Source organism: Nerophis ophidion, linkage group LG27 (assembly GCF_033978795.1).
Source record: "Nerophis ophidion isolate RoL-2023_Sa linkage group LG27, RoL_Noph_v1.0, whole genome shotgun sequence".
NCBI classification, from domain to species: Eukaryota; Metazoa; Chordata; class Actinopteri; order Syngnathiformes; family Syngnathidae; genus Nerophis; species Nerophis ophidion.
Genome location: NC_084637.1, coordinates 12,320,109 through 12,340,246, shown reverse-complemented (window position 1 = coordinate 12,340,246; position 20,138 = coordinate 12,320,109). Strand labels below are relative to the sequence as shown.

Genomic DNA, 20,138 nt, shown 5'->3' with positions numbered 1-20,138 from the left:
TCACTGTCACCGACGTCCCACTGGGTGTGAGTTTTTCCTTGCCCTTATGTGGGCTTTGTAGTGAGGATGTCGTTTTGGTTTGTGCAGCCCTTTGAGACACTTGTAATTTAGGGCTATATAAATAAAAATTGATTGATTTATTGATTGATTGATTGATTGATTGATTGATTGATTGATTGATACACACCCTTGTATTCCATGCTGATGAACCATGCTGCTTTTTTCATACTCTTTTCTCGGTCCAAGTAAATTTTCTTAATTCACGCCATAGTTTACAAGTTTTGTTTTATGACCATAGTTTTGCCTTGGTGCAAGTTTTTGTTTACATAGCCAAGTTTTTGTACCTCCTCTGTGAGCGGCTTTTGTTTGTACCATTTTTGGAGTTATTAATTAAAAGATGTCTGTTGCGATCCGCTGCTCGTATCTAGACATATTAGTTATTTTTCCTTTCTGGTATCACTCTCCGTCAAGTGACTGTTTATTTCCTGTTTAGCCTGTCACCATGGTAACTCATCAGTCCACCTGCCAATCCCGGTCCACACACACCTGTTTTGTCTAATCACCTTCCTATTTAAGACAGCCTGTTTGTTATTTTCTTCCTGGGTTCATAAATTGCTCTCATGCAACAAGTGACGACTGCTACTTTATCTACTTTTATTCTCGCTAGCTTTCACGCTATACCACTTGATTATTCCAGTTTTCATACTGATGATTTGTTTTCTCGTTTGTGCTTTCATGCCAAGTTTAGTTTTCTGTTTGTATTTCCTAGTTTTCATACTAGCGTTTTTGGTTTGCCTTTTTATTAGCTCCAGCATTTCTTTTCAGAGCTCTCTTTTTGTTAAATAAATATTTTAAGATCCTACCTTTTGTTGTGTTCACGTCCCTCCGTGGATGCGATGACCATGCCCACCAGTCCTCACAATGTCCTTACCTTCACGCCATGTTCGTTCCAATCACTTTGCACCACGGGCAAACAAACCACACCATAGTCCACATCATGACAATGGAGAAAGTGTGTGCTTCAATTGTGTGAAAGATCTGCCAGGATGTGTTGATGGAGCCTGTGTTGGGTCCTGTGTCCTTCCCAGTGGATCCTCTGTCATCCTTTACACCAGGCCTGGGACATTATTTTGACTCAGGGGCCACATTTAGAGAAAAAAATGTGTCTGGGGGCCGGCATATCTATTTTTAAGGACACTAATATAAAACTTCACAATAATGTCTGATTGAATGCTAAAACATTATGACAGACCGCCTTAAAAACGTATTGGAATTTTCCATTTTTCTATGAACGATAAAACACTGAATAATGACAGAATATGAATGTCACACCCCCTATCCATTGACATATTGAAACACAACAAAAAATCAACAAACAGTGAAATATGAACGAAGGGCACAAAATAAACCCACCTACAATCTGATACATCTGATATATCACTAAGCTTTCGAACTTAGTTGTGAAAAGCTCCTTCTTTGTCTGTGGAAGTGCATCCCGCCCACACTGCTTGGTGCCTCGTCTGAGCTGCTGTGACTTAGATGACCATAGTAACTAGTTAGATTACCATAGTAACTGGTGACTTTAGTCCAGCCCACTCCAGCCCACCATAATCAAGTTTGCCGATGACACAACAACACCACAAAAACCAAGGAACTCATCTTTGACTTCAGGAAAAACACTGCAGACCCCGCCACCCTCTACATAAACGGCGAGGAGGTGGAGAGAGTCAACTCCTTCGAGTTCCTCGGCACCCTCATATCTGCTGACCTGTCCTGGACCCAAAATACAACTGCGGTCATCCGGAAGGCCCAGCGGAGACTCCACTTCCTGAGGGTGCTGAGGAAGACCGGTTTGGAGAGACAGCTGATGGTGACGTTCTATCACTCAGCTGTCGAGAGCCTGCTGACGTACTGCATAACAGTGTGGTACGCCAGCTGCACGGAAGCAGACAAAGAGGCGATTCAGAGCATCATAAAGTCTGCACAAAAAATTATCGGCTGTCCCCTGCCCTCCCTGAAGGATTTACATAACTCCTGTTGTCTCAAGAAAGCAAAAGGCATCACCAAAGACAGCACACACCCTGGCTTCCACCTGTTCGACCTGCTAGTATCAGGCAGGCAGGCGTTACAGGTGCATCAGAGCCAGAACAAACAGGCTCAGAGACAGCTTCTTTCCCAGAGCGGTCACCATCTTGAACTCTAACTTATTATAAAAATAATTCACCCTTGTACAATATCCTACCCTAATACCCTACTGTGCAATAATACCCTTCGAGTGCAATACGTCCGACACTGATTGTTATTTATTACTTCAATACTCTTGTCTTGTTCTGTATATTGTACAGTATTTTGTATTTCTATCTAGAGAGACAGCTGATGGTGACCTTCTATCGCTCGGCTGTCGAGAGCCTGCTGACGTGCTGCATAACAGTGTGGTACGCCAGCTGCACTGAAGCAGACAAACAGGCGATTCAGAGGGTCATAAGGTCTGGAAAAAAAAATTATCGGCTGTCCCCTGCCCTCCCTGAAGGATTTACATAACTCCCGTTGTCTCAAGAAAGCAAAAGGCATCACCAAAGACAGCACACACCCTGGCTTCCACCTGTTCGACCTGCTACCATCAGGCAGGCGCTACAGGTGCATCAGAGCCAGAACAAACAGGCTCAGTTTCTTTCCCATAGCTGTCACCATCTTGAGCTCTAACTTATAATAAAAATAATTCACCCCTTTACAATATCTTACCCTAATACCCTACTGTGCAATACTACCCTTCGAGTGCAATACGTCAGACACTGATTGTTATTTATTACTTCGGTACTCTTGTCTTGTTCTGTATATTGTACAGTATTTTGTATTTCTATCTGGGGAGACAGCTGATGGTGACCTTCTATCGCTCGGCTGTCGAGAGCCTGCTGATGTACTGCATAACAGTGTGGTACGCCAGCTGCACTGAAGCAGACAAACAGGCGATTCAGAGGGTCATAAGGTCTACAAAAAACGCTGATTGTTATTTATTACTTCGGTACTCTTGTCTTGTTCTGTATATTGTGCAGTATTTTGTATTTCTATAGTGTTTTGTATATTGTACAGGATCGCTTGTTATTTTTATTGGATAGTAGTCTGTTTATTTCAATTGTTATTTTTTTCCTTTATTACCTCTTGTGTTATTTATTTCACCCCATATTTGTTCCCACTACTGCACCTTAAATTGGAGTCTTTAATCTCATTATATGCAAATATAATGACAATAAACTCCATTCTATTCTATTCCATTCTATTCTCATAAGCGCAGATTCCAACCATCAAAATTCTTTGTATAGTATAAAACTTACGGTCATTAGAAAACATCACTGCACATCATAATGGCAGCTACAGTTTCCATCTTAAAGATCTAAAAAAAATATTTGGGAATGTCCGGTGGCATAGGCCGTACAGGCAAATGCTAAGGGCACCGTCCATCAGGGGGCGCCACGCCAGTGCCAAGTGTTGGAGAAAAAAAAAAAAAAAAAGTTGGTACTATTATTTCTAAATACAAAAAATAATCCCACGTTAATTAAAATGCAAAGTAAAGCCTATTCAATAGAAATATTATTTGTTACAACATTACGTGGAGGGGGCTAAATTGTTATGGAAAATAATAATGTTGTAATGACTGATTGTCCCTCCGTGGATGCGTCGACAAGAACACAGCAATAGTAAGTTTAAATAGTTTATTAAACTTAACAAAAGAAGGCTACGAACAAAAATACTGGAGCTAACAGACAAAATAAACCAAGGGCGCTAGGATAAAAGCTAGGAATAGAAAACATAAAAACTAAGATTGGCACAAAGGCACACAAAAAAGGAAAACAATTCATCAGCGTGAGAGCTGGAATAAAACAAAGGTTTAGCGTGAAAAGCTAGCGAGAATATACTTACATGAAGTCAGTCAATACTGTTGCTGAAAGGCAAATTTATGGACCCAGACTGAACGAAGAAAAGAGGAAAGCTTATATAGGGAGAAATCAAGGAGAACCAGGTGTGTGTAGAAAACGAGGAGCAGGTGAAATCAATGTGTAACCATGGTAACGGACTAAACAGGAAGTAAGTGGGTCAGAAGAGAATGAAACAAAGATGGAAAAATAAACATGTGAAGATCTGAGTCACGGATCGCAACAAATGTAACGTTAGGTAATTACAGTACTCCCACCTTACATTCCTCAGGGACATTTTGTCAAGCTTGGACTGTGGATGTATGTGCTTCCTCGATGCAAGGATGATGTGAATGTAAGTACATGATATTTATTAAATAAACAAACAAACTACAAAAAGGCAAACCAAGGACGCGCTCTGTGGCGGACAAAAATCTACACTATACTTAAAACAAAACAGCACAATGGCATGACTATATACAAACAAAACAAAACTAGCACAATGGCATAAATACAAAAAACTTACACGGCATGGAACTGTGGACGAGGACGTGAAGGTTTGAACAGCATGGGTAGGGTGCGTGCGAGTGTGAAGATCCCAGAAAGCAGACAAGAAAAAGAGTGACTTAAGCAGCTGTGATGATTAGTGAAAACAGGTGAGGCTGAGAACAGGGACGTGACATGACAGGTGAAAAGTAATGAGTTGGCATGGAAACAAACAAAACCAGGAAGTGCAAAACGTGACTGAATGTCCAAAATCAAAGCAAAACATGGTCCATAGGTGTGACACATTTGTATTGGATCTTTTGAGCAGGTGTTTTTGATTTACATTGTTATTGCCTTCTGGTTAGCTAATGTTTGCCCTGCAGGTAATTGTCACTTTTCCACCCCTTTATATATTAGGTATAGTTGTAAGCCTAGTTGTTAAAGTGCACATCTTTAATGTTAAATAAGCTATGCTGTTTTTTAATTTGAGCACTGCTGTGATTTGGTTAAAGATAATCATAACATACCACTCTGTTACTTTGCATTCTGTTAGTCAGCATTTCACTGTAATGATGACAATAAATTGAATCTAATCTAATTTGCATATCAGTAAACATCATACATATATCTCTTTGGGTTTTCATCTAGATCTACTATGATGCAAAAACGTCTCATTGGACTTTCCATCATAAGCATAAATCATGTGGTCTCAAATCAGTTGTCATAAGACATGGGTAGGGAAGCTATGGCTCTAGAGCCAGATGTGGCTCTTTTGATGACTGCATCTGGCTCTCGGATAAATCTGAGCTGGCATAGCTTAACAAGATAAGTAATGAATCATTCCACTTGTAATCACAGTGTTAAAAATAACGTTCAAAATATAAAACATTCATTTTTAATCCATCCATTCATTTTCTACTGCACCTGTTGAAGAAATTGCATAATGGTAAGAAGTTATTTATTTATTATTGGTCGTGAGATCGACAGGCGGCTCGGTGCGGCGTCTTCAGTAATGCGGACGTTGTACCGATCCGTTGTGGTGAAGAAGGAGCTGAGCCGGAAGGCAAAGCTCTCAATTTACCGGTCGATCTACGTTCCCATCCTCACCTATGGTCATGAGCTTTGGGTCATGACCGAAAGGATAAGATCACGGGTACAAGCGGCCGAAATGAGTTTCCTCCGCCGGGTGGCGGGGCTCTCCCTTAGAGATAGGGTGAGAAGCTCTGCCATCTGGGAGGAACTCAAAGTAAAGCCGCTGCTCCTTCACATCGAGAGGAGCCAGATGATGTGGTTCGGACATCTGGTCAGGATGCCACCCGAACGCCTCCCTAGGGAGGTGTTTAGGGCACGTCCAACCGGTAGGAGGCCACGGGGAAGACCCAGGACACGTTGGGAAGACTATGTCTCCCAGCTGGCCTGGGAACGCCTCGGGAGCCCCCGGGAAGAGCTAGACAAAGTGGCTGGAGAGAGGGAAGTCTGGGTTTCCCTGCTTAGGCTGTTGCCCCCGCGACCCGACCTCGGATAGGCGGAAGAAGATGGATGGATGGTTAATGTGGGGCTTGCAATCCTGGGGGTTCTTCAGACCACCAAGCACCGACATAAGAGCCTGTTTCAGGGTTTAAATATTGTTTTTAAATAAGACTCTTAGTTGCTTTCCAGCAATTGTCTTTTTCTCTTTCCTTCTCACTCGCGCTCTGGCTCCAGCCCCAACCCCGTCTCTCTTCCTGGCTGCTGCTTATAACAAAGCGACAGGTGATTGGATAACAAGGCCCAGATGGGCCATCTACGATCCTGGCACACCCCGCTTCACTGCAGGCCCGCATGCCACGCCCCCTCCACGGTTAGCTTCAGAATAACAATGTTATTACAAAAAATAGGACAACTGTTATACTCTACAAATGTTGGTCTTACTTAAAAATGCACGCGTTTAGTTGTGTTCAGTGTTGAAAAAATTATTACATGGCTCTCACGGAAATACATTTTAAAAATATTTGGATTCTTGGCTCTCTCAGCCAAAAAGGTTCCCGACCCCTGTCATATGATGATGTTGTAGATGACTTTGCTGCAAGAAAGACTAGGAGAGTAAGGCTGTAGCACAGGGGTCGGGAACCTTTTTGGCTGAGATAGCCATACAGGCCAAATATTTTTAAAAAGTGCTTCCGTGAGAGCCATGTAATATTTTTTTAAGACTGGACACAACTAAATGCGTGCATTTTTAAGTAAAACCAACATTTTTAGAGTATAATAAAATAAGTTTCTTATTCTTTTTAATAACACTGTTATTCTGAAGTGAACCAACAATAAATAAAATACTTCTTACCATTAATGCGACTTCTTGAACAGGTGCGGTAGAAACCAGATGGATGGATTAAATTGTATGAGAATGTTTTATATTTTGAACGTTATTTTTGACACTGTGACTACCAGCAGAATTATTCATTACTTATCGTGTTAAACCATGGGTGTCAAACCCTGACCCGCGGGCCAAATTTGGCCCACCGTTTAATTTCATTTGGCCCTTGAGGGAATATCAAATTAACATTAGAGCTGGCCCGCCGGTAACACCACATTCACCGCTAATACTCATACTTGCCAACCCTCCCGATTTTCCCGGGAGACTCCCGAAGTTTAGTGCGTTTCCCGAAAATCTCCCTGGGCAACCATTCTCCTGATTTCCACCCGGGCAACAATATCGGGAGCGTGCCCTAAAGGCACTGTCCTCTACAACATGCCGTCACGTCCTCTTTTCCTCCACATAAACAGTGTGCTGGCCAAGTCACATAAAATATGCGGCTTTCACACACAAATACTTGGTCAACAGCCATACAGGTCACACTGAGGGTGACCGTATCAACAACTTTAACATTGTTACAAATATGCGCCACACTGTGAACCCACACCAAACAAGAATGACAAAACACATTTCGGGAGAACACCCGCACCGTAACACAACATAAACACAACAGAACAAATTTCCAGGACCCCTTGCAGCACTAACTCTTCCGGAATGCTACAATATACAACCCCGGCTACCACCAAACCCCGCCCACCTGATTTCAATTTTATTTTCGAATTTATTAGCCTGCGGAAAAAGTTAACGTGATATTTACCTCAGAAGGCTGCAAATAGAAAAGAGGCATTCATTTTTTTAAATTACGTTTTATTTAATATACCACTGATGTTTTTTTGTTTGTTTTTTGAAAGTTAATTTTGCACTACTACGTTATATAAGCTCTGCCTGTTCCATGGGAGGAAGCCCGAGTACCCGGAGGGAACCCACGCAGTCATGGGGAGGACATGCAAACTCCACACAGAAAGATCCCGAGCCCGGGATTGAACCCAAGATTACTCAGGACCTTCGTATTGTGAGGCAGACGCACTAACCCCTGATCCACCGTGCTGCCCTATTTAAGCCTTGCTTGTTCATTATTCATTGCAAAACTTGTTTGGGTCCCTATTAAAAGGTTAATTTGTTCAAGCTTGGCCCGCGGCTTTGTTCAGTTTAAAATTTTGGCCCACTCTGTATTTGAGTTTGACAGCCCTGTGTTAAACAATGTCAACTAAAATGTATCTGAGAGCCAGGTGTAGTCATCAAAAGAGCCACATCTGGCTCTAGAGCCATAGGTTCCCTACCCCTGCTGTAGCAGGTGATGTGAGGTTGATGAGGGGGTGATGTGCAGTTATTTGTAAGTCATTTTAGCTAATGCAATATTAAAACGCACAAACAGAGAACTTTGTAGGATCCCCTTTTTTTGTAATATAGTCGTTAAAGACGTACTGGTTTGATATCTTGTTTTGTGCAGTGCCTTATTTTTTATATTGTCTTTTTAATTTATTTTATGCAACTTGTTGACACGTTTTATTTTGTGTTCATGTATGTAAAAAATATTGTACTTCATATATTCATTTTTTATTTTTTGTATTCATTTATTTATTCATATATTTTTTTTATCTTGTTAACTATTCTGATTGTTAATTTGGTTTCATTAAGTAAAAAAAAAAAAGGTTAAACACAAAGCTATTTGGTTTCTTGTGAGTATATACACTTCACTGCCGATGTGGGGGGGCGCCACCTAAAATCTTGCCCTAGGGCGCCAGATTGGTTAGGGCGGGCCAGATTGAAAAGCTTAACCTTCGTCTTGTGTTAGGGTCGGCACGGACCCGTTTTAGTTTTTAAATGCATAAAAACACCACATACATTTATTTTTTTGCATCAAAGCTTTTTGACTTTGTCAGGAACCTCTTTGTCAACAAAATAAAACATTTTAATTTTTTTCACTAAATTATAAAATGCTCTGGTAGTAATTATGCCCTTGGTGTTGTTAGGGTCAGTTTTGACCCGGTTATAAAAAGAAGATGATAAAGCAATGATAAGAGCCAAAGCTGAACACACTGACAGCCAGCTCCTCTCCCAATCATGTGAGCTTTAGTGGATTCTCATTTTACCTTGTTATCCTGTACAAAAACAAACAAAAGACGGACACTAAAAGTGTCACGTTTTGCCACTCTGATTTTGTTTTTTTATTACTTTTGGAACTAGTAATCTATTTCTCTTGGTTTCATTTGCTTGATTGGTTGTTTGTTTGATGTTGGCTTTCTGTTGCTGAAGAAAATACTTTTTAGCCTTTTTCTTGAAGTAAATATATATGGGTCAAAATTGACCCGTAACACCATAGATGTTACTATAGTTAAAATTCTTAAAATGAAAAAATAAACAAAACACATTTATTTAAGAGATGTGTTCTAATACCCCTTAGTAATAGTTAGGTAACACAACAACCTTTTTTTATTTATATGATTCTCTTGAGGTTCGTTTTACCATTTTTAAAAATTGAAATCGAGGGGTATACTGACAAAATAAGGCCCAATGGCCCAAACCAAAAATATTAAAACCAATATTTTCAAGGATAAGGAAGCCTAACAAGGTAACCAAGAGATGAGAAACAAATTGGATGATAGGTAATTGTTTTTAGTGTATTTTACAGCTGATTTAAAACATGGGTCAAAACCGACACGTTAACATAAGAGATGGTAACAGAAAGCTAACACAAGAGGAAGGTTAATGTGGGCCCCCGGGCCTTAATCTGCCCAGATCTGCTTTACACGGTGAAGCGAGTGTTGTTGTCTGCACGTCACACTTCAGCGGCGGAGAACATCAAACATCCGCAAAAAGGTGCAGGTGTATCGACGCGGTGCACCTGCATCAACCCTGCAAACATCGTGATCAATACGATGCTCTCGGAGTTGCCAGATGGAACAGGTTGCCTTGGAAACTACAGCACAAAAGTCGCTTGATTCCATCCTTTTTTTTTTTTTCCGAACTTCCCTCTTTTGCTGGAGGATCTATTTTAAACCGGCTGTTATATAAGACGCAACTCCGATTCTGCCTCCTCCTGGTCTTGACTGTGGATGATCACACACCGAGGAAAGCGCCTGATCATTCCCAGCGTTTCAGATGTAGACGTACTCAAGTGGCGCCCCAGAAAGAATCTCCTGCCTTTTCTGTATGATTTATTTAGCATCGCGGCGTGTCTTATTTACAGTGGGGCAAAAAAGTATTTAGTCAGCCACCGATTGTGCAAGTTCTCCCACTTAAAATGATAACAAAGGTCTGTAATTTTCATCATAGGTACACTTCAACTGTGAGGGACAGAATGTGAAAAAAAAATCCAGGAATTCACATTGTAGGAATTTTAAATAATTTATTTGTAAATTATGGTGGAAAATAAGTATTTGGTCAACCATTCAAAGCTTTCACTGATGGAGGGAGGTTTTGGCTCAAAATCTCACAACACATGGCCCCATTCATTCTTTCCTTAACACGGATCAATCGTCCTGTCCCCTTAGCAGAAAAACAGCCCCAAAGCATGATGTTTCCAACCCCATGCTTCACAGTAGGTATGGTGTTCTTGGGATGAAACTCAGTATTCTTCTTCCTCCAAACACGACGAGTTGAGTTTATACCAAAAAGTTCTATTTTGGTTTCATCTGACCACATGACATTCTCCCAATCCTCTGCTGTATCACCCATCCATCCATTTTCTACCGCTCATTCCCTTTCGGGGTCGCGGGGGGCGCTGGCGCCTAGCTCGGCTACAATCCGGCGGAAGGCGGGGTAAACCCTGGACAAGTCGCCACCTCATCGCAGGGCCAACACAGATAGACAGACAACATTCACACTCACATTCACACACTAGGGCCAATTTAGTGTTGCCAATCAACCTATCCCCAGGTGCATGTCTTTGGAAGTGGGAGGAAGCCGGAGTACCCGGAGGGAACCCACACTTTCACGGGGAGAACATGCAAACTCCACACAGAAAGATCCCTAGCCTGGATTTGAACCCAGGACTGCAGGACCTTCGTATTGTGAGGCAGACGCACTAACCCCTCTGCCACCGTGAAGCCCTGCTGTATCATCCATGTATCCATTTTGGTATAAACTCAACTCGTCGTGTTTGGGGGAAGAAGAATACTGAGTTGCATCCCAAGAACACCACACCTACTGTGAAGCATGGGGGTGGAAACATCATGCTTTGGGACTGTTTTTCTGCTAAGGGGACAGGACGATTGATCCGTGTTAAGGAAAGAATGAATGGGGCCATGTATCGTGAGATTTTGAGCCAAAACCTCCTTCCATCAGTGAGAGCTTTGAATGGTTGACCAAATACTTATTTTCCACCATAATTTACAAATAAATTCTTTAAAATTCCTACAATGTGAATTCCTGGATTTTTTTTTGTCACATTCTGTCTCTCACAGTTGAAGTGTAACTATGATGAAAATTACAGACCTCTGTCATCATTTTAAGTGGGAGAACTTGCACAATCGGTAGCTGACTAAATACTTTTTTGCCCCACTGTATGCCATCTGGTCGCAGGGAATAAACTTTGGAGACGTTTATTCAAAGACAAAAGGCGTATCTTGACCTTGCTCTCTCACACCCCTGCAGGATGCTTTGAGTGCTGCATCAAGTGTCTGGGCGGGGTGCCCTACGCCTCCCTGGTGGCCACCATCCTCTGCTTCTCCGGCGTGGCCCTGTTCTGTGGCTGCGGCCACGTGGCCCTGACGGGCACGCTGACCATGCTGGAGAACCACTTCTCCAAGATCACCACCGACCACGCCACCCTCACCATGGTGTAAGTCGCTGTTTCTTAACCATAGGGCCGCCCCGAAAAAATAGCCCTTTCTCAGTTGTGGTCCACAGTTGTAATACAATTTTCCACAACTGGTGGCAGTAATCAGAATCAGAATCAGACAAACAGACAGAATCAGACATACTTTATTAATCCATCCATCCATCCACATTCTACCCCTTATTCCCTTTGGAGTCGAATGAGACACCCAGAATGTACATGAAAATAAAGAAAGTGGGATTTACAATATTACCTATGACTGATAAAACACTGAATATTGAAAACATATGAACGTCACCCCCCCTCTCGATCGAAATATTTAGCAATCAAGTGAAATGCAACATCACTAAGCTTTAGAACTTTATTGTAAAAATCTCCTTCCGAGTCTGTCCCTGACACCCGCATATTCAGGCTCACTCTGGAAACACTCTGTGGAAACGCACCCCACCCACACTGCTTGGTGCCTCGTCTGAGCAGCTGTGACTTTCATTACCATAGTAACTATTTAGATTACCATAGTACCGTATTTTTCAGATTATAAATCTCTCCGGAGTATACGTCGCACCGGCCGAAAATGCATAATAAAGAAGGAAAAAAACATATAGATGTCGCACTGGAGTATAAGTCGCATTTTTGGGGGAAATGTATTTAATAAATCCCAACACCAAGAATAGACATTTGAAAGGCAATTTAAATTAAACAAAGAATAGTGAACAACAGGCTGAATAAGTGTACGTTATATGACGCATAAATAACCAACAGAAAAGGTGCCTGGTATGTTAACGTAACATATTATGGTAAGAGTCATTCAAATAACTATAACATATCAATCAATCAATCAATGTTTATTTATATAGCCCTAAATCACAAATGTCTCAAAGGACTGTACAAACCACTACGACTACGACATCCTCGGAAGAACCCACATAAGGGCAAAGAAAACTCACACCCAGTGGGACGCCAGTGACAATGATGACTATGAGAACCTTGGAGAGGGGGCAATGGATGTCGAGCGGGTCTAACATGATACTGTGAAAGTTCAATACATAGTGGCTCCAACACAGCCGTGAGAGTTCAGCTCAAAGCGGATCCAAGACAGCAGCGAGAGTCCCGTCCACAGGAAACCATTCCAAGCGGAGGCGGATCGGCAGCGTAGCGATGTCCCCAACCGATACACAGGCGAGCGGTCCATCCTGGGTCCTGACAAACGGTCCATTCTGGGTCCCGACTCTGGACAGCCAGTACTTCATCCATGGTCATCGGACCGGACCCCCTCCACAAGGGAGGGGGTGACAGAGGAGAAAAAGAAAAGAAGCGGCAGATCAACTGGTCTAAAAAGGAGGTCTATTTAAAGGCTAGAGTATACAAATTAGTTTTAAGGTGAGACTTAAATGCTTCTACTGAGGTAGCGTCTCGAACTGTTACCGGGAGGGCATTCCAGAGTACTGGAGCCCGAACGGAAAACGCTCTATAGCCCGCAAACTTTTTTGGGGCTTTAGGAATCACTAATAAGCCGGAGTCCTTTGAACGCAGATTTCTTGCCGGGACATATGGTACAATACAATCGGCAAGATAGGATGGAGCTAGACCGTGTAGTATTTTATACGTAAGTAGTAAAACCTTAAAGTCACATCTTAAGTGCACAGGAAGCCAGTGCAGGTGAGCCAGTACAGGCGTAATATGATCAAACTTTCTTGTTCTTGTCAAAAGTCTAGCAGCCGCATTTTGTACCAACTGTAATCTTTTAATGCTAGACATGGGGAGACCCGAAAATAATACTTTACAGTAATCGAGACGAGACGAGATATGGAACATTATATACCTTTACCAAACAATCTGTCACTCCTAATCGATAAATCCCATGAAATCTTCTTCCTCGATGTCGCTTCTAAACAACTCTGCCAACTCCAAAGGTATGCGCCGCTTCCTCTTGTCGTTTTCTGCTGCATATTTCACTACGTCCAGCTTGTAACCTGCGGTACCTGATCTCCTTTTCGGTGCCGTTTTTGTTCTGCCCTTCTCAGTTTTTATAAGTTACTGCCAACGTTGAAATGATCCATTTTAATCGCTACGGCAGTAGCATATAGCATATAGCACTTAGCATCCAATGACCCACAATGCACTTCTGCCATGACCCTCCCCCGCCGAATTCTTATTAGTTGACGTGTGTGTGACGATTGCTGACATTTTCTTGGTCTCTTCCGCGAATGAGATAAATAATATGATTTGATATTTTACGGTAATGTGTTAATAATTTCACACATAAGTCGCTGCGGAGTACATGTCGCACTCCCAAACTATGAAAAAAACTGTGACTTATAACCCGAAAAATACGGTTACTAGTATATCATGCAAAAGTGCAGATTCCAACCATTGAAATACTTTGTACAGTTCAAGACTTACGGTCATTTGAAAAAAATCACTGCACATCATAATGGCAGCTACAGTTTCTACCTTAAAGGGGAACATTATCACCAGACCTATGTAAGCGTCAATATATACCTTGATGTTGCAGAAAAAAGACCCCATATATTTTTAACCGATTTCCGAACTCTAAATGGGTGAATTTTGGCGAATTAAACGCCTTTCTGTTTATCGCTCTGGAGGGGATGACGTCAGAATGTGACGTCGCCGAGGTAATAAAGCCGCCATTTTCATTTTCAACACATTACAAACACCGGGTCTCAGCTCTGTTATTTTCCGTTTTTTCGACTATTTTTTGAAACCTTGGAGACATCATGCCTCGTCGGTGTGTTGTCGGAGTGTGTAACAACACTAACAGGGAGGGATTCAAGTTGCACCACTGGCCCGAAGATGCGAAAATGTCTGCCGCCAGACCCCCGTTGAATGTACCAAAGTGGCTCCACATTTTACCGGCGATGACAGACATGGCACAGAGATGTATGGATAACCTGCAGATGCATTTGCATTGATAAATTCAACAAAATCACAAAGGTGAGTTTTGTTGATGTTGACTTATTTGCTAATCAGACATATTTGGTCGCGGCGTGACTGCAAGTTAATCAATGCTAACATGCTACGCTAATCGACGCTAACATGCTATTTACCGACGGTGCTAAAGCAGATATGGCACAGAGATATATCGATAACTCCAGATGCATTTGTAACAATAAAGTCAAAGAAATCACAAAGGTGAGTTTTGTTGATGTTGACTGCCAGCTAATCGATGCTAACATGCTACGCTAATCGATGCTAACATGCTATTTACCGGCGGTGCTAAAGCAGACATGGCACAGAGATGTATGGATAACCTGCAGATGCATTTGCAACTATATTACGTTTCCTTCCACCCACATTTAATGCGAAAAAAACACTTACCAATCGACGGATTTAAGTTGCTCCATTATCACAAGATGCGAAAGTCCTGATCGTTTGGTCCGCACATTTTACCCGCGATGCTAAAGCAGCTATTCGGCCATGCTATGGCTATGAATAGCGTCAATAGCTATTCGCTCAATAGCTTCAGTTTCTTCTTCAATACTTTCATACTCCAACCATCCGTTTCAATACATGCGTAATCTGTTGAATCGCTTAAGCCGCTGAAATCCGAGTCTGAATCCGAGCTAATGTCGCTATATCTTGCTGTGGTATTCCCATTGTTTGTTTACATTGGCATTACTGTATGACATCACAGGGAAATGGATAGTGGCATCGCAAATAGCGAAAATCAAGCACTTTAAAGCTTTTTTTAGGGATATTCGGAGACCGGTAAAATTTTGAAGTAAATTTCAAAAAATACAACATGCCACTGGGAACTGATTTTTATTGTTTTTAACCCTTTTGAAATTGTGTTCATGTTCCCCTTTAAAAATCTAAAAAAAATATTTGGGAAAGTCCGTCGGGCCAGATTGAAAAGCTTAACGGGCCTTAAATTGCCCAGATCCGACATAGAAGCTAATACAAATAATAACAGAAGAAATGAAATAAATGTAAGAAATGGCTTGACAAAAAAAAGACTGTCTTTGAATCTCAGTAAAACTAAAATGATGCAAGCAGCAGAAGGGAGAGTCAAACACAAATACGAATACACAAACATTAAATGAGTAAAATAGATGAGAAAATGAAATTCAAATCTCACATACAAACATACAACATAAAGTGGCAAGAAATACGTTAATAATGAATCAAGCAAAATATGTTCTTGACCAAAAATCATTCCATTTTCTCTACTGCTAGCCATATCTGAGTAATTGTGCAGAAATATGGGGAAATAAGTACAGAAGTACACTTATTCACTTAGCATGCTACAAAAAAAAAAAAATCAGTTATAATAAAACATAATGAGTGATACATACAGTGGTTACACATACATTGGAGGCAGACACCACAGTGGTGTTGTCCTGATACCAATATTTTGGGACCAGTATCGGTACCCAGATGTATTTCAATACTTTTCGGTACTTTTTGATACTTTTCTAAATAAAGGGCACCATAAAAATGTCGTTATTGTCTTTATTTCAACAAAAAAAATATTAGGGTACATTAAACATATGTTTCTTATTGCAAGTTTGTCTTTAAATAAAATAGTGAATATACAAAAGAACTTGTCTTTTAATAGTAAAAAAAGCAAACAAAGACTCCTAATTAGCCTGCTGGCATGAGCAGTAACACATTGTGTCATTTTCCATTCTATTATTTTGTCCAAAATATTGAGGACAAGCGGTAGAAAATGAATTATTCATCTATTCGTTCATTTTCAGTTAATATCAATCAATCAATCAATCAATGTTTATTTATATAGCCCCAAATCACAAATGTCTCAAAGGACTGCACAAATCATTACGACTACAACATCCTCGGAAGAACCCACAAAAGGGCAAGGAAAACTCACACCCAGTGGGCAGGGAGAATTCATATCCAGTGGGACGCCAGTGACAATGCTGACTATGAGAAACCTTGGAGAGGACTTCAGATGTGGGCAACCCCCCCCCCTCTAGGGGACCAAAAGCAATGGATGTCGAGCGGGTCTATAATGATACTGTGAAAGTTCAATCCATAGTGGCTCCAACACAGCCGCGAGAGTTCAGTCCAAAGCGGATCCAAGACAGCAGCGAGAGTCCCGTCCACAGGAAACCATCTCAAGCGGAGGCAGATCAGCAGCGTAGAGATGTCCCCAACCGATACACAGGCGAGCGGTCCATCCTGGGTCCCGACGAGCGGTCCATCCTGGGTCTCGACTCTGGACAGCCAGTACTTCATCCATGGTCATCGGACCGGACCCCCTCCACATATCTGCTTACTTTCTCTTTTAACATGATCTATCCACACTTCTGTTAAAATCTAATAGTCACTTATTCTCCTGTTGTTTGATACTTTACATTAGTTTTCGATGATACCACAAATTTGGGTATCAATCCGATACCAAGTCGTTATAGGATCATACATTGGTCATATTCAAAGTCCTCATGTGTCCAGGTACATAATTCTTAAGTTTATAAACATAATATTATTTTTTTTTAAACAAAAAGAGATTTTGTGATGCTAAAAAATATTGACGTACTCTTAGTAGTATCGACTAAATACCCACCTGTACTTTGTATCATTACAGTGGATTTCAGGTGTCGATCCACCAATAGTGTTTGTTTACATTTCGACGCCGGTGAGCTACGGTTGGTAGTGAAACATGTGTAGCTATTCCTCATCCTGCAGGGATGAAACTACACCGGTACTTTTTAGAGGCGGTATAGTACCGAATATAATTCATTAGTATTGCGGTACAATACCAATACCATACAACCCTACACCACAGTTGACATACCGTATTTTTCGGCGTATAAGTCGCTCCGGAGTATAAGTCGCACCTGCCGAAAATGCATAATAAAGAAGGAAAAAAACATGTATAAGTCGCACTGGGGTATAAGTCGCATTTTGGGGGGAAATTTATTTGATAAAACCCAACACCAAGAATAGACATTTGAAAGGCAATTTAAAATAAATAAAAAATAGTGAACAACAGACTGAATAAGTGTACGTTATATGATGCATAAATAACCAACTGAGAAAGTGCCTGGTATGTTAACGTAACATATTATGGTAAGAGTCATTCAAATAACTATAACATATAGAACATGCTATATGTTTACCAAACAATCTGTCACTCCTAATCTGTCAGGCTTGCCCCTGACAGTTTGTCTATGTTTTAGTTTTATCCTCTGCATCTGTCTGTTTCCTGTGCTTAGTATTTCCTGTCTTTTAGTTCCTGTCAATTGCTCTTAATTTGTCAGCGTCCTGTCTTGTTCCCTGAGTGCTGTGTTCCTCCTCAGTGTGTTTTGTATTTCCTGTCTAGTGCTATTATTTTGTCAGCTTCCTGTCTTGTACCCTGAGTGCTGTGTTCCCCTTCAGCTGCGGCTGATTGGCATCTGGCCACACCTGTTGCCAATCAGCCGGCTCCTATTTGTACCTCCTTTTGTCTTGTGTCAGTTGCTGGATCATTGTATTGTCTTGTCGATGTCACGTCTAGTCGCTCTTGTGTTATGTTATTGCTCCTGTCGTCTCGTACCTTGTCTTTGCAGCGTAGCGGTAAGCTATATTCAGTTGTTGTTTGTAGCCTACTGTTTTTTGTTCCCTGCTTCCGTTTTATTTTTCATTATACAAATACGACTTCTGTTTGCCTGTTCGCTACCCGTTAGCTTCTACGCTAAGCTCCTGTTGGTTATTTTCTAGCTCCCAGGCTAGCTCCTTTTGTTTGATTATCCGCCTCGTGCGCGCTTCGTGTTTGTACCCTTTTGGTTTTGTTTTTGTCTTAGTATTTAATTAAATCATGTTTTCACATTCCATACCTGCCTCCAACAATGTATCTTGGGGTTCGTCACCAAATAATCCTGACAAAATCGCTTAATCCCATGAAATCTTATACGTCTATTCTCTTACGTGAATGAGCTAAATAATATTATCTGATATTTTACGGTAATGTGTTAATAATTTCACACATAAGTCGCTCCTGAGTATAAGTCGCACCTCTGGCCAAACTATGAAAAAAACTGCGATTTATAGTCCAAAAAATACGGTATTTCACACAAACGTCATAATTTCTCCATGATTGTGTCACAACAAGGCTTGGACGTGGATTGTTTCCGTGACGCAGATGAGAATCAGCACGAGCGAGGCATGGACGTGAGTACATGATATTTATTAAATAAACAAACAAACTACAAAAAGGCAAACCAAGGACGCGATCTGTGGCGGATAATAATCTATACTAATCTTAAAACAAAACAGCACAATGGCATGACTATATAGAAATAAACAAAATATACTATCTATGGCATAAACCAGTGGTCCCCAACCACTGGGCCGCAGAAGAATTTTTTCTAAAAAAATATTTATTTTTTTTTTTTTAATTAAATCAACATAAAAAACACAATATACACCTACAAATAGTGCACCAACCACAAAAAAAACTCCCTGTTTCATGACAAAAACGTCCCTTTTTCATGACAAAGAAGAAAAAGAAAAAAAAGAAAAAAAAAGGACAGCCCCCCCGGGCCGCGGGACAAATTATTAAGCGTTGACCGGTCCGCTGATACAAAAAGGTTGGGGACCACTGGCATAAACAACAAAACGTATTCGGCGTGGACCAAAAGGAACAACAAGGCATGAAACAGATGATCGAGGTCGTGAAGGAGGTGCAGCATGGGTAGGGTGCGTGCATGTGTGAAGATCCCAGAATGAAGACAAGAAAAAGAGTGACTTAAGTAGCCGTGATCATTAGTGAAAACAGGTGTGAGGCTGAGAACAAGGACGTGACATGACAGGTGAAAAGTAATGAGTTGGCATGGAGACGAAAACAAACCAGGAAGTGCCAAGACAGAACTTAAATGTCCAAAAAAGTAAACATAGCCTGACCAAAACCAAAACATAAACTTACAGGCGCGACAGATTGTTGGTCCAAAATTAATGAAGGTTTTGACAAAATGAGGGTAATGAGTTGTTTTTTTACAAATAAAATCTATTATTATCATTATTATTTTTGGTCGTTCTGTGTATTTTGTTATGTTTATTCGGGTGCGCCTCACGAAACAGTGCAGTAGGAGCACTTTGACGAAATACAAGCATGTTTTTTTGTAAGATTATGAGCTGGAGTTTGTTTAGAACTATACGAAGATGTATTATTTTGGTTTATTTCAGTCAGGAAAAAACAACATCAAAACAACAGCAATTGCATGCATCCAAACACAGCCGCATCCTTGGTAGCAGTTGGCCAAACTCTCTTTATAAACCACTCTGGATCAAACAAACATAATTGAATAAACAAGTTGAAAAACTTATTGGGGTGTTACCATTTAGTGGTCAATTGTACGGAATATGTACTGAACTGTGCAATCTACTAATAAAAGTATCAATCAATCAATCAATAAGAAGTCCGGAGCTGAAGTCATAGAGAAGTTTCTAATACGCAAATATTTTGACTAAATTGGTGAAGCTGTTTTTTTCATTTGCACTTAATTTTATCAACAGTTTATATAGTTTCAATATATATCATTATTATTTAGTTTAGTCTTTATTTGAAGGGACAATGCACAGAAGCATTAGGCTCAAAGACAGATATGTTCTGCACCAGATTATAGCAAAATAGCTCATTTCCATC

General features: G+C 40.9%; 1 protein-coding gene across 1 annotated transcript in view; it reads left to right on the top strand.

Moving 5' to 3' along the window:
- The window catches only part of LOC133544024 (neuronal membrane glycoprotein M6-b-like), a 96,522-nt gene that overhangs the window by 61,142 nt on the left and 15,242 nt on the right, over nucleotides 1–20,138 (top strand). Inside the window, exon 2 of the mRNA XM_061889013.1 lies at nucleotides 11,347–11,533. Within this exon, the coding sequence (XP_061744997.1) occupies nucleotides 11,347–11,533 (187 nt within the window). The remainder of the gene's footprint in view (nucleotides 1–11,346; nucleotides 11,534–20,138) is intronic.